Source organism: Bos indicus, chromosome 15, assembly GCF_029378745.1.
Source record: "Bos indicus isolate NIAB-ARS_2022 breed Sahiwal x Tharparkar chromosome 15, NIAB-ARS_B.indTharparkar_mat_pri_1.0, whole genome shotgun sequence".
In the NCBI taxonomy this organism is placed as follows: Eukaryota; Metazoa; Chordata; class Mammalia; order Artiodactyla; family Bovidae; genus Bos; species Bos indicus.
In genome coordinates this window covers 52,477,961-52,492,874 of record NC_091774.1, presented here as the reverse complement: position 1 = coordinate 52,492,874, position 14,914 = coordinate 52,477,961, and the positions used below count along the sequence as shown (strand labels likewise).

The 14,914-nt window shown below is 47.6% G+C and overlaps 1 protein-coding gene across 3 annotated transcripts in view; it reads left to right on the top strand.

Annotated features, from left to right (window-relative positions):
* The first annotated feature begins 8,464 nt into the window (after positions 1-8,464).
* Positions 8,465-14,914, top strand: part of CLPB (ClpB family mitochondrial disaggregase) — a 142,279-nt gene continuing 135,829 nt past the window's right edge. Inside the window, exons 1-2 of one of the 3 annotated variants that reach the window (XM_070803845.1) lie at positions 8,465-8,962; positions 12,997-13,048. In XM_070803845.1, coding sequence (XP_070659946.1) covers positions 8,560-8,962; positions 12,997-13,048 — 455 coding nt within the window. In that variant the 5' untranslated portion in view covers positions 8,465-8,559. Of the gene's footprint in view, positions 8,963-8,987; positions 9,008-12,996; positions 13,049-14,914 lie in introns of those variants that run through there. The other 2 variants (XM_019975382.2, XM_070803846.1) reach the window with 2 other exon arrangements.

Genomic DNA, 14,914 nt, shown 5'->3' with positions numbered 1-14,914 from the left:
TACATCATGAGAAACGCTGGACTGGAAGAAGCACAAGCTGGAATCAAGATTGCCGGGAGAAATATCAATAACCTCAGATATGCAGATGACACCACCCTTATGGCAGAAAGTGAAGAGGAACTCAAAAGCCTCTTGATGAAAGTGAAAGTGGAGAGTGAAAAAGTTGGCTTAAAACTCAACATTCAGAAAATGAAGATCATGGCATCCGGTCCCATCACTTCATGGAAAATAGATGGGGAAACGGTGGAAACAGTGTCAGACTTTATTTTTTTGGGCTCCAAAATCACTGTAGATGGTGATTGTAGCCATGAAATTAAAAGACGCTTACTCCTTGGAAGGAAAGTTATGACCAACCTAGATAGCATATTCAAAAGCAGAGACATTACTTTGCCAACAAAGGTCCGTCTAGTCAAGGCTATGGTTTTTCCTGTGGTCATGTATGGATGTGAGAGTTGGACTGTGAAGAAGGCTGAGCACCGAAGAATTGATGCTTTTGAACTGTGTTGTTGGAGAAGACTCTTGAGAGTCCCTTGGACTGCAAGGAGATCCAACCAGTCCATTCTGAAGGAGATTAGCCCTGGGATTTCTTTGGAAGGAATGATGCTAAAGCTGAAACTCCAGTCCTTTGGCCACCTCATGCGAAGAGTTGTCTCATTGGAAAAGACTCTGATGCTGGGAGGGATTGGGGGCAGGAGGAGAAGGGGACGACAGAGGATGAGATGGCTGGATGGCATCACCGACTCGATGGACGTGAGTCTCGGTGAACTCCGGGAGTTGGTGATGGACAGGGAGGCCTGGCGTGCTGCGATTCATGGGGTTGCAAAGAGTCGGACACGACTGAGCGACTGAACTGAACTGAACCCGTATATACTTACATATCGATATTTCTCTATGAATATATCTGTATATATTTTAAAACCATGAGTTTATACTGAATACCCCTAATTCCAATCCAATGCCACAAGGTTCATTTTGGCTTTCTCTCTTTCTTACTTATAGCTTCTTTCTCTAACAGTGAAAAACCCAGCTTTAATTATCTCCTACATATCTAATTATTTTGTTTAAAAATGAGTGTGTTGCTGTTTTTCAGGAAAAGTGTTTTCTTAGAAGCCTGCAGAATGGCTTCCAACTTTATCCTAGTGGAAAGTGACCACAGCAATGGCACTGATCCTCCACTTTCTGCCTCCTCTTGAACCCCAATATCTCTAGTCACCTCACCACAAACTAAATGAAATGAGTTATCTGTGCTCCACCCCAAGAGCTAGAAGCCCAGGTAGGGTAAGTACAACCTGATACAATAAATTCTTGCATTCTGAGCAGACCAAAAGGAAGTCATCATGAACTGATGATCTTTTTAAAAAATACATATTATTTATTTATTTTAGGTTGTGCTAGGTCTTCGTTGCTGTGTCCAGGCTTTCTCTCTAGTTGCTGTGAGCTGGGCCTCCTCTGTCGGGTGCATGGGCTTCTTACTGTGGTGGCTTCTCTTGTTGTAGAGCACGGGCTCTAAATGCGTGGGCTTCAGTTGCAGTATCCAGGCTCAGTAATTGTAGTGCACAGGCTTTGGCTGCTCTGAGACATGTGGAATCTTCCTACACCAGGGATCGAAGCCATGTCCCCTGCATTGGCAGGCAGATTCCTATCCATTGTACCACCAGGGAAGTCCCTGAACTGAAGATCTTTTTAAATGTTATTAATGTGACCTAGGGGATTTTGAATTGTTTGTTGAAAAATTAGAATTCACTGAGTCCTGGCTGATTTTAATGGGTGATTCCCCCATGCTGCTCCACTACTTCTCATTCAGCCAGACATTGATCATTTAACCTCTCAGTACTCCCTACCAAATGCTAATAGTGATTCAACCCTGCCTTGCTCTTTCAAAGATGTTATTTGTGAAAACCATATGAGAGAATAACTGGATGTGTGCTTGGAAAGTTAGGCAATTGTAAGTAAACTGAAGGACCTTGGAATGTGTCTGCAGCAGAGGAGTTGAACACTGCACACTCACTCTGTGACCCACCTGGTAATGGAACTCAGAGACTGCTTTCCCTGTTGCGACCAACCCTGAGCTGGGAGGCAGAGATACTCTAAGAATACAGGGAAGGTGAAGCTGCGATAGTGAATAGAGTGGCTAAAAAGACAGATAACATGGGAATCTCTTAAAATAGGAAAGTCAAAATGCTTCATCTATTGCGTACTTTTAAAATATTCATTCATTCAACAGTTATTTACTGAGTGCCTTCACTAAGGGATGAGGAAATGAGGAACTCCATTTCTTCCCACAAGCAGTTTACAGTAGGAGATCCAGTAAACCCCTAGAGCGGGGAATAAAACAGCTGCCATTTCTTGAAGATTTACTGTGAGCCAGGAATATTAGTGGTCTACATATTATTTCATTTAATACAACTAATTGCCTTGAAGGTAGGTATTATCTTTGATGATAATGAGGAAGTTAATAATCAGAGAGAGAAGACATATAGATGGCTAACAAACACATGAAAAGATGCTCAACATCACTCATTATCAGAGAAATGCAAATCAAAACCACAATGAGGTACCATTTCACGCCAGTCAGAATGGCTGCTATCCAAAAGTCTACAAGCAATAAATGCTGGAGAGGATGTGGAGAAAAGGGAACCCTCTTACACTGTTGGTGGGAATGCAAACTAATACAACCACTATGGAGAACAGTGTGGAGATTCCTTAAAAAACTGGAAATAGAACTGCATTATGACCCAGCAATCCCACTGCTGGGCATACACACTGAGGAAACCAGAATTGAAAGAGACACGTGTACCCCAGTGTTCATTGCAGCACTGTTTATAATAGCCAGGACATGGAAGCAACCTAGATGTCCATCAGCAGATGAATGGATAAGAAAGCTGTGGTACATATACACAATGGAGTATTACGCAGCCATTAAAAAGAATACATTTGAATCAGTTCTAATGAGGTGGATGAAACTGGAGCCTATTATACAGAGTGAAGTAAGCCAGAAAGAAAAACACCAATACAGTATGCTGCTGCTGCTAAGTCGCTTCAGTCGTGTCCGACTCTGTGCAACCCCAGACACGCAGCCCACCAGGCTCCCCCGTCCCTGGGATTCTCCAGGCAAGAACACTGGAGTGGGTTGCCATTTCCTTCTCCAATGCATGAAAGTGAAAAGTGAAAGTGAAGTCACTCAGTTGTGTCTGACTCATATCGAACCCATGGACTGCAGCCGACCAGGCTCCCCTGTCCATGGGATTTTCCAGGCAAGAGTACTGGAGTGGGGTGCCATTGCCTTCTCTGAATACAGTATACTAATGCATATATATGGAATTTAGAAAGATGGTAATGATAACCCTGTATGCGAGACAGCAAAAGAGACACAGATGTATAGAATAGTCTTTTGGACTCTGTGGGAGAGAGAGAGGGTGGGATGATTTGGGAAAATGGCATTGAAACAGGTATAATATCATATATGAAATGAATGGCCAGTCCAGGTTCGATGCATGATACAGGATGCTTGGGGCTGGTGCACTGGGATGACGCAGAGGGATGGTATGGGGAAGGAGGTGGGAGGGGGGTTCAGGATGGGGAACATGTGTACACCCGTGCCAGATTCATGTTGATGTATGGCAAAACCAATACAATATTGTAAAGTAATTAGCCTCCAATTAAAATAAATAAATTTATAGGTAAAAAAAATCAGAGAGGAAAAGAAATTTGTCCAAAGTTACACATGTAGTAAACACAAGAGTCATAATTGAAATTCGGGTCTGCCTTCAGTCTAAAGGTCATATTCTAATATGACCATGCTAATATAGTGAGAGTAAGGTATTCAGTGAATGAATACGTATTGAGTACCTCTTTGTTCCAGACATTGTTCTAGTGATGTGAAAGTGAAAAAAAGAAAAGTCCCCTCTTTCCCTGGTGGTTCAGTGGTTACGAATCCACCTTGCAATGGAGGGGACTTGGGTTTGATCCCTAGTTGGGTAAGTAGGATCCCACATGCTTCAGGGCAATGGAAACCTTGAGCTCTATGCCATGGCCTGTGCACAGGCTAGAAAAGAATTTCCAGACATGAGGCAAAATGAAAGGAGAATAAAATTTATTATAGTGGGAGATGCTATTCTAACAGTGGGCCAGCTCAAGAGAGAGCCTACCCTTTCATGAGCTAGTAGCCAATTTTTATAACCTCAAAACAGAAAATTCCTACTAGAATGGTGGCATTAGGTGATTGGCTAGGCTGCTATTGGGTGGTTAATAGGGTGAGTATTTACCTAATTAGGGCCAGGGAACTGGCGGTTTAGATCCACAGGCTCACAGCAACAGTTGCTATGGGGCTCAGTCAGTTCCAGAGATTTTTGTCCTGACTTTGGTACAGGGCTCCACACTCTAGAGCCCATGCTTCACAACAAGAGAAGCCAGCACACCACAATGAAGATGCAGTGCAGTAAAAATAAAACAATTATGTTAAAAGTCCTGTCTTGTGGGACTAACTTCTACTGGAGAAAGACAATAAACAAAACAAATATTTAGTATATCAGGTGGCCCTTCCCTGGTGGCTCAATGGTAAAGAATTCACCAGCCAATGCAGGAGACTTTGGTTTGATTCCCGAGCCGGGAATATCCCCTGGACAAGGAAATGGCTACCCATTCCAGTGTCAACTACAAATTGATACTCGACAAGAGCATTACCAGCAACCAAACAACAGGGGCATTTGCCTCTGTGGAAACTGTGTCTTCCCTGATAGCTCAGTTGGTAAAGGATCTGCCTGTAATGCAGGAGAGCCCAGTTTGATTCCTGGGTTGGGAAGATCCCCTGGAGAAGGGAAAGGCTACAAAATCCAGTATTCTGGCCTGGAGAATTCCATGCACTGTATAGTGAATGGATTCTCAAAGAGTTGGACATGACTGAGCGACTTCCCACTCCAGTGTTCTTGCCTGGAGAATCCCAGGGACAGGGGAGCCTGGTGGGCTGCCATCTATGGGGTCGCACAGAGTCGGACACGACTGAAGTGACTTAGCAGCAGCAGCAGCAGAGCGACTTTCACTTTCTGTGGAGATTGAACCTCATGCTGCTGCAGCTGTTGACCTTTAACACCCTCTGAGGGAGTTCAGGGTGGAGTGAGGTACTCTGTGCTCCAGGGAATCTATCTGATGGGACAGGTCTCTAGATAGTTGGATATTTTTCAAGAACTTATTTCATGATTCCAATCCTTGCATCTCCTCATATCTAGAAAAGCACTAAATCCCTTCATGATGACATCAGATCCTTGTGACTAGTAGAAAACCTCTTGTAAAGTAACCGCTTGATTGCATTGATTTCCCCCTTCACTGAAATCTTATATATTGACCTTCCCCGACTGCCTTTTCCCATCACTTCATGGCAAATAGGTGGAGAAACAGTGGAAACAGTGGCAGACTTTATTTTTGGGGGCTCCAAAATCACTGCAGATGGTGAGTGCTGCCATGAAATTAAAAGACACTTACTCCTTGGAAGAAAAGTTATGACCAACCTAGACAGCATATTAAAAAGCAGTGACATTACTTTGCCAACAAAGGTCCATCTAGTCAAGGCTATGGTTTTCCAATAGTCATGTATGGCTGTGAGAGTTAGACTATAAAGCAAGCTGAGAGCTGAAGAATTGATGCTTTTGAACTGTGGTGTTGGAGAAGACTCTTGAGAGGCCCTTGGACTGCAAGGAGATCCAACCAGTCCACCCTAAAGGAAATCAGTCCTGAATATTCACTGGAAGGGCTGATGCTGAAGCTGAAACTCCAGTACCTGGGCCACCTGATGTGAAGAGCTGACTTATTGGAAAAGAGACTGATGCTGGGAAAGATTTAAGGTGGGAGGAGAAGGGGACGACAGAGGATGAGATGGTTAGCTGGCATCACCAACTCAATGGACATGCGTTTGAGTAAGCTCTGGGACTTGGTGATGGACAGGGAGGCCTGGCATGCTGCAGTCCATGGGGTCGCAAAGAATTGGATGTGACTGAGCAACTGAATTGAACTGAACTGAACTGATTGCCTCTTTGGAGCTATCTCTCAGAGCTATCTGAGGTGCTGCCTCCTGGGCTGCAGTCCTCATTTTGCCCCAAATAAAACTTAACTCGAAGCTCTCAAGCTGTGCATCTTTTTTAGTTGACACCAGTATTCTTGTCTGGTAGATCCCATGGACAGAGGAGTTTTCGGGCAACAGTCTATGGGGTCACAAAAGAGTCAGACATGACTTAGCAACTAAACAACAACAACATGTCAAGTGCTTCATGATATGAAGACAAGTAGGCAGGATAACAGAGAAGGCAATGGCACCCCACTCCAGTACTCTTGCCTGAAAAATCCCATGGACGGGGGAGCCTGGTGGGCTGCAGTCCATGGGGTCACTCAGAGTTGGACATGACTGAGCGACTTCACTTTCACTTTTCACTTTCATGCATTGGAGAAGGAAATGGCAACCCACTCCAGTGTTCTTGCCTGGAGAATCCCAGGGACGGGGGAGCCTGGTGGGCTGCCGTGTCTGGGGTCGCACAGAGTCGGACACGACTGAAGCAACTTAGCAGCAGCAGCAGCAGCAGCAGGCAGGATAAGAAAGATGTGGAAAGGAAGATAGCTTATTTAAATAGAGTCATCTGGGAAGGTTCAGATACTTTGAAGTAAGTGCAGGAACAGGATCTAGAACTGATATAAAAAAGAACCTTCTCAGTTACAGAAGATAGACCATTGCCCTTCTGCTTCCCATAAGAATATGGAGTAAAATCTGAGGGTCAAATGAAACAGGAGGGAAGGAGGCAGGGCACAATCTTTGAAAGAATGACATAGCCCGAGGACACAACATAAACTGATTAGAATCAAATGGGCCTAAGATGGCAGATAAGTCAACTTAGACTAGACCTTGATCCTCAGTATATACTCATTGTAGTACATCAGCAAGGTAAACGACACACCTAGAGGTGCCTTGACAGTTCCCAAAGCCAACAATCAAAGACCAAAAAGTGGGCAGTGGCTCAATTCCTGGAAATCACTCCTACCCCCTCACCAAAATAGTTAGGGAATAATCCTCCCTTGCTGTTGTTCAGTTGCTCTGCAACACGCCGGGTTTCCCTGTCCTTCATCATCTCCCGAAGTTGCTCAAACTCATGTCCATTGAGTCGGTGAGGCCATCTAGCCATCTTGTCCTCTGTTCCCCTTCCCCTTCTGCCTTCAATCTTTCCCAGCATCAAGATCTTTTCCAGTGAGTCAGTTCTTCACATCAGGTGGCCAAAGTACTGGAGCTTTAGCTCCAGCGTCAGTCCTTCCCTGAATATTCAGGATTTGTGTCTTTTAGGATTGACTGGTTTGATCTCCTTGCAGTCCAGGGGACTCTCAAGAGCCTTCTCCAACACCACAGTTTGAAAGCATCAATTTTTCAGCGCTCAGCCTTCTTTATAGTCCAGCTCTCACATCCATACATGACTACAGGAAAAACCATAGCTTTGACAATTTGTATCTTTGTCGGCAAAGTGATGTCTCTGGTTTTTAATACACCGTCTAGGTTTATCACAGCTTTTCTCATTAGCCTGTGAAAAATAACCCAGCCTATAAAAACTAACCATACTGCATTTCAAGACTACTCATACCCTCTGCAACAGCCCACATTCTAGTTTGTGGAGTGTGTTTCTCCCAAGGCTGCTCTTCCTTCTGAGAAGGCTGGAGCTCTGTGGAGTGTGCTTCTCTTTAAATAAATCCATTTCTCACCTAGAAAAAAAAGCACTTCATCTTTCGCCTGCTCACGGGTTCAATCAGGGGAAATGAGGGCAGGATGAGGGTGCAAGTATCAAAGAGGCGATGGCTTGGAGTTGAAGGCTTGAGCTTTACGTATTGATTTATTGACAAATTCTTTTATTTTTGAGCCTAAATTCCCTTCCCTGTACACAGGAATTATTATTCTATTGTCCTAGCCCAGCTTCCCTTATTCAGCTGCCACCTTAAATATTTTAGGTAAGTGGGAAAGCAAGATTAGGCATCAACTTTTTTAACAGAAAGGATGTCTGTGTACAAAAAACAAAAAGAGAGAAAAGAAAAGGAGTTCCTATTTCAGGTGCATCCGTTACCCTAGCTATCTTTGTGAAAAGCAGTCCCAGGCTAAAAAGAGATACAGGCTAAAAGAAGCACAAGTTTCATGACTGGCCTCTGCTGAAGAGTCCCGTTTAATTTACAATACTCAGAAATTGCATCGCATGTTTTAGCTAAACTTGGAAGACGACTCTGGGATTCCCACCTTAACTCTAATGCCCGGGCCCTGCTAGGTGTTTCCCTTCTTGCCACGCCCCCATGTCCAAACTCCATTTCCCAATACGCCCCAGGATGCTGTAAGTCTGCAGTCATTATGACGCAAGTTCCACAGCCTTCTGGGAAGTGTAGTTTATTTCTCCCCCCGCTACGTCAAGGTCTACGGTTAGGGACTACCACTCCCGTGAGGTAGTGCGTAATTCCACTCCGCGGCGTCTTCGAACGCGCCGCGGCAGCCATGTTGGAAGTGGTCAGCACAGGGGCCGGCACCAGAGGGTTATCGAAGCAGCTGTCACGATGCTGGGGTCCCTGGTGTCGAAGAGAACAGCGCCGGCGCCGCGGCTCCTTCTTCAGCTGCTTAGGTCCCCATCGCTCCGGAGCCACGAAAGTGCCACCGGCCAGAGTGTGACCACCGGGGGTCGCGGGGAGCCTCAGTGGCTGAGGGCGGCCGTCGGGGGGCGCCATGGAACGTCGCCGGCCCTACTCACCGGAGGAGGGGCAGCCACTGGAGGGCGCCAGAGAGGACGTACCGAGACCCCCTGCCTTGCAGCTGCCACGTGGGGACGTCTTCCTAGCCCCGAAGACACACTCCCTGGGCAGGACAGCTGGAATGGAGTCTTCAGCAGAGCCGGCTTGGGTGTGTGGGCCCTGGCCACGGCGCTGGTGGTGCATTGTTACAGCAAGAGCCCGTCCAGCAAGGGTGATTATCGGGACAGTCTGGTTTTGTGCAAGTGAGAGGCGGGAGGTGGGTCCTGAGTCCATGTGGTTGGAGGGTGGGAGTTGCTTATAGATTTAGACCACTAGAGCTTCAGTCCTGGTAGGACCCAGACATAATTTGGCTGAGGAGTTCAGTGCCTCCGAGTTGTGTAATTTCTCAAATTATGCAACTGTTACTGTATTAGAATAATAATTGCATGCGTGCCTAGTCGCTTCAGTCGTGTCCTACTGTTTGGGACCCTGTGGACAGTAGCCTGCCAGGCTCCTCTGTCCATGGGATTCTCCATGCAAGACTACTAGAGTGGGTTGCCATGCCCTCCTCTAGGGGATCTTCCCTACCCAGGGATCAAACCTGCGTCTTCTGTGGCTCCTGCATTGGCAGGTGGGTTCTTTACCACTGGCGCCACCTAGGAAGCCCATAATAATAACTATTGTATTATAATAATACAGTTATTAAAGGTCAGCCTCTCTTCTTGGAGTATCACCTTATCCATCTGTACAATGGGAGCATTGGACGAAACATCTGAAATTAGCATGTGGCCTATTTCTCTACCATTCTACCTGGTTCAGTTCCTCCTTTAAGAGGTCTCCAGGGAACCTGTTTGGCTTCCCATGTGGTGCAGTGGTAAAGAATCCACCTGCCAATGCAGGAGATGCAAGAGACGTGGGTTTGATCCCTGGTCTGGGAAGATCCCCTGGAGTAGAGAATGGCAACCAGCTTCTGTATTCTTGCCTGAAAAATTCCATGGACAGAAGAGCCTGGCACGCTACAGTCCTTGGGGTCCATGGCCTAAGAAGGGAAGAGACTTGGTTTCAGTGCCAACTTTGGCTCTGCTCTCTAGATTGTTTCCCCACAGGTGAAGGGTGATTTCTCATGTCTCTTACAGTGCTGTTATTCTGATTCCTTTTGAAGTTCAGCAGTGTGGGTGTGTTCATCAGGGAGACTCCTAGGGTTCTGCTGTGCCTGGTCTCAGGCATGAGGTGATCTTGCTATGTGGGGAAGTTGGCAGGACAAGGAATACAGGGAGGTGGCTCTCTAGAGAACCAGAGCAACCACGGGGGCTGGCTGACCCAGGTTGGCATCACCCCTAGGTGCATGGAGCCGAGCAGGGAATGGGAGATCAGGCAGAGAGCTAGACTTCTAGCCTACATGAATCCAGCTACTCAGGTTCTCAGCTCTTCCTCAGAGAGAAGAGTGAGGCATGGTGTTTCAAGATTCCATGCATCCCAAGCTCTGAGACTTTGAACCAAGAGGAGGGACGCCCTTGATGTTCATTTGTTTATTCAGCAGGATGTGGCCAGCTGTATAGGAAGAGCCTCAGCAGGGAGTAAGGTCACCTGGGGTCTTGTTTTGGTCTACCTTTAATTGCCACATGACTTTGGACTTCTGCTCTTTCTCATGGTCCTGTTTCCTCATCTATAAAATGAGGGTGTTGAAACAGAGCTCCTAACGGTTCTTCTAGCTTAGGCACACTATGATTCTGTTACTTCCACACCCACAGAGATATGAATACCCTCTGTGCGCCTACTTTAAAGCTTGATGTGGAACTCCTGACTTAACACAATGCCAGTTAAGGGGACGGTGCGGGCCTTTATCGGAGAAGGCAATGGCAACCCACTCCAGTACTCTTGCCTGGAAAATCCCATGGATGGAGGAGCCTGGTAGGCTGTAGTCCATGGGGTCGCTAGGAGTCAGATACGACTGAGCGACTTCACTTTCACTTTCATGCATTGGAGAAGGAAATGGCAACCCACTCCAGTGTTCTTGCCTGGAGAATCCCAGGGACGGGGGAGCCTGGTGGGCTGCCATCTATGGGGTCACACAGAGTCAGACACGACTGAAGCGACTTAGCAGCAGCAGCAGCGGGCCATTAGACCTGTGCATCTGGTGAGTCATCTGACAGTGTGTTTTGGGGGATCAGAAGGCCAGCATGGTCAGGAAAGCCTTCCTGAATGATTGGAGACCTTCCTTGAGGATGGGGAATTTGAATTTGAGTTCTGAAGGATAAGGCAAGAGATGAAAAGAAGAGTGATACTGTGAGCTCCTTGAGAGCAGGGAGTTCGTCTTGATATTTTCAGGTTGATGCCAGTTCCTTTCCCTAATACTTTTGCATTGTCCATCATAGTCCCTGGTATTTAGTGTAGGTACTTAGTAAATGTTCCACAAGATGGTTTGTATTCTATGCAGATGTTTCCAGGAACAAAGCTCAGGTCAGCATAGTACGTTTAGAGGCTAGCAGTTTGTCCAGCCTGGTTGGAGGAGAGGAAGTCTTTCAAATGAGGTGAGAGCAGATGGGGTAGGGTCTGGATATCAGGCATGAGGGTTTGGAAGGTTTGAAATTCTTTAGGTGATGGAAAGCCATGGAAAATTGATGAGCAGGGAATGTCCCAAGTCCAGCAGGTTTAGACAGATGGGGAGAAAGTGTCCAAGGTCTTGCCTCAGAGCTTTTGGGGGGCTCCAGATTGGACTCTGTGGCATATGAACCCCAGCAAAAGACACTGGGGTTTTTTTTTTTACCAAAATATATGACGTTTACCAAACCATGACCAGTCCCAACGCTTCTGACTTGCCAGTTCCCTTGTCTCCTGACTTGAGAGTTGCGAGCCAAGGCCCTCAGTGCAGCATAATCAGTACTGCCCTTTAGGAGCCAGGGGACCCCGGTTCTAATCTCAGTTCATTCCTCATTCCCTCTGGGACCTTGCAGAAGCTACTGTTTTTTTTAAAGAGTGAGGGGAGAGAGAATACTGCAGTATCTGAGGAAGGCTTGTTCCCCTTCCAGCTGGGGGCTGCCCAAGCATGCCTAGGTGTATGCTGGGGGAGCAGCTGGGGAACCGAGGAAGACCTGGCCCTGGAGCCTAGAGCAGGAGGTGGCATGGAGGCCTATGCATCGGTCTGAACCACAGGACTGGTTTGCATATGTCTGATAAGGTGGGTATTGTACACAGGAGGTTAGGTGAGTGAGCCAGGTCATACAGCAAGTAAGTGGCAGAGTTAAGACTAGACCCAGGTCTGCTCTTCCACCCTGCCCCAGTGCGTCCTCTCTTTCACTTGGTGATTCTCTTGGCTGGATTGAGAGCTCCCTGAGACAAGGCTGGGTCTGAGTCTGTCTGGTGCCCATCAGTGGGAGCTCAGGACCAGCTGAGCTCAGTGTTGCAGCCTCCTGGGAGAGAGAATGTGCCTCTGCTGTTGGCAGCTTTTCCTCATGGCCACAAGGTGGTGCCAGCAGCCCACACGCTGCCCAGGCCAGGCCAAGCTTGCCATTGCCTTTCTACCAGGCCTGGTGACTCCTAAGGGATGGATTGGAATCCTCTACTTTGGCTCTCCCTTCGTTGGGTTTGGCACTGGGATGTCTGCAGGCTTTTCAACCATTATTTCTTTAGCATCCTTGTAAGGCTGTCAGGGCAGGGATTAGTGCCCCTGCTTTATAGTTGGGGAAGCTGGCGTTGAGGGGGGAAAGGCCGCCACAGAACAGGGTGAACAGTGGACGGGCTGTGGTGGAGCCTGGCTCCTGCTCAAGGGTCTCTCCACTCTCGGAGGGGTCCACACCCCTGCCTGCTCCTCCCTATTCTGTCCTCCTCCTAGGTTTGTGACCTGTAACATCAAGATTCAAAACTAGGCTGGTAAACTGAAGTTGGAAGAGAAAGTGGGGCAAGGTAGGGGGATGATTAATAATGTATGATAGTTACATAAACCTGCAGAGCTTTATAGCTAATGAAGGGCGAAGGCGTTCACACACGTTTACTGTTGGCCACACGTGGTACTAACACATTCCTTGGATCACCTGTGTGATGAGAGTTCTGAGTCTGGGCTCTAATGGAAAGATGTGGAAGACAGGTTGTTAACAGAGGCTTTCACGTGGACAGGGGAGGACTAGCTTTCTCTTTGTGTATCTTGGCATCTTTTTACTTGTTAAAGCCCATGTATCTGAAGTGCCTTCCCTTCCACTGTCTTTCTGGGCCCTCCAGGAAGCTCTGAGGGTTGGCCAGGGATCTGATTGGTGCCCCCTCTCTCTTCAGATGCAGCCCTGATGGAAGCTGCTCGAGCCAACAATGTCCAAGAAGTCAGCAGGTGAGTATCGAACCCCAGGCCTTGCCCTCCCATGCAGGAGGCCTGAGTGGGGTGGGGCCCTTGCTCTGGTGGTGATGCCTTGGAGGAAATCCTCACACTGAGCTGGGAACCAAACTCACTTCCTTGTAGTCAGTGAGTCACTTGGGCTCCTTTGGCCCCCGCCCTTAGGTATCTTAAAGTAGAGAGTCAGCCCCTGTGTCATTTTTTCTGGCCCCAAACAGCCCCGATCCCTCAGTTGTTCTGTTCTTCTGAGGGCGTGGTTTGGGATCCCTCCTACATCTTGTGGGTTCCTCGGTGAATCTTCCTCTTTGTTCTTGTTTCTGTGGGATTGGCCACGGGTAATTGCTTATTGACCAGATGGAGTGCGGGTGGGCAACAGTGGAGACACTTGGAGGTTTGGGAGGGAGCTGGAAGAGATCTTTCTGCCAGAGCCACCTGCCTGCGGGGCTGGGTGCCTGTGCTGGGTGCCTGTCTGAGGGCTGACTGCATTTCTCCAGCTTACCTAGCTCATCTGTTCCCCTAGCGACCACTAGCGGCCAGTTAGATCGGAGGCTTGTTCCTGCGCAGGGACAGGACTTGACCCAGGCCTCAGCCAGGTGCCAGGGCAGAATAGAGTCTGTCCTGGATGGATGCTCTGACATGGGGCATCAACGTGGGGCTGTTCGTTAGGGGCATAGGCTTCATTCTTGGTGAAACTTGGTGCCCGGCATTACTGAACTTTGGCCTTTTTTTTTCCACTGCCTTTTGTGTAGAGCTAGGTGGCCGTGGGACACCCTCCCTTCCCTGCCGCCATGTCCACATTTTAGACAGGAAATTAGGTGATTGGAGTGGCTATCACCGCACCCAGCGCCGCACACCCATGGTGCTCCTCCCCACTCCAACTGCCTGAACGTGAAAGAAAGTGTTGAAAGGCAGCCACAGCCCCCATCAAGACTTACTGCTTTGATTCCCTTTCATTTTATCTGCCATATTACTATTGACTCTCGAGGGTGCTTTTGAGTATTCATGTTCAAGGCTTAGTTTTTAATAAACCACTTTTGGAAGTATGGGCTGGGAGTTGTTTCGTAGCCAAATAAATATGATGGAGCAGTAGTTTAATAAACATGCGATGATGCATCTTAAAAACCAAGCACAGATGTCAGCTTGCTGTTATAAGAGCCATTCATAATTGCAGGCAGTGTTTGGCATATTCATTCCCTCAGAAACAGATGAGCATCGTTTCCTTCTGCTGCAGTATGGTGGCACGATGGGTGGCAGCTGGCTGTGCCCCTCATTTAAGGCCTTTGCTGACCCTTTAGTCACCTGTTGATGACCGCTAGGTGACTGCTGCCAGGCTGCTGCTTTCCTCTGGCAAGCCAGGACAGGCCATGCATGTGCAGAGCAGCAGGGCTGTGAAAGCATCTGTTCTCACCAGGGGAGGCTGTTTTGGTCAGTCCCTCAGTCGTGTCTGACTCTTTGTGAACCCATGGACTGCAGCACACCAGGTTTCCTGTCGTCCGGTATCTCCCGGAGTTTGCTCAAACTCATGTCCATTGAGTCGGTGATGCCATCCAACCATCTCATCCTCTGTCATCCCCTTCTCTTCCTGCCTTCAGTCTTTCTCAGCCTCAGGGTCTTTTCCATCAAGTCAGCTCTTCTCATCAGGTGGCCAAAGTATTGGAGCTTCAGCTTCAGCATCAGTCCTTCCAATGAATATTCAGGGTTGATTTCCTTTAGGATTGAGTGGTTTGATCTCCTTGCAGTCTAAGGGACTCTGAAGAGTCTTTTCCGGCACTGCAATTTAAAAGCATTAATTCTTCGGCGCTCAGCCTTCTTTATGGTCCAACTCTCACATCTGTATATTACTACTGGAAGAACCAACCATAC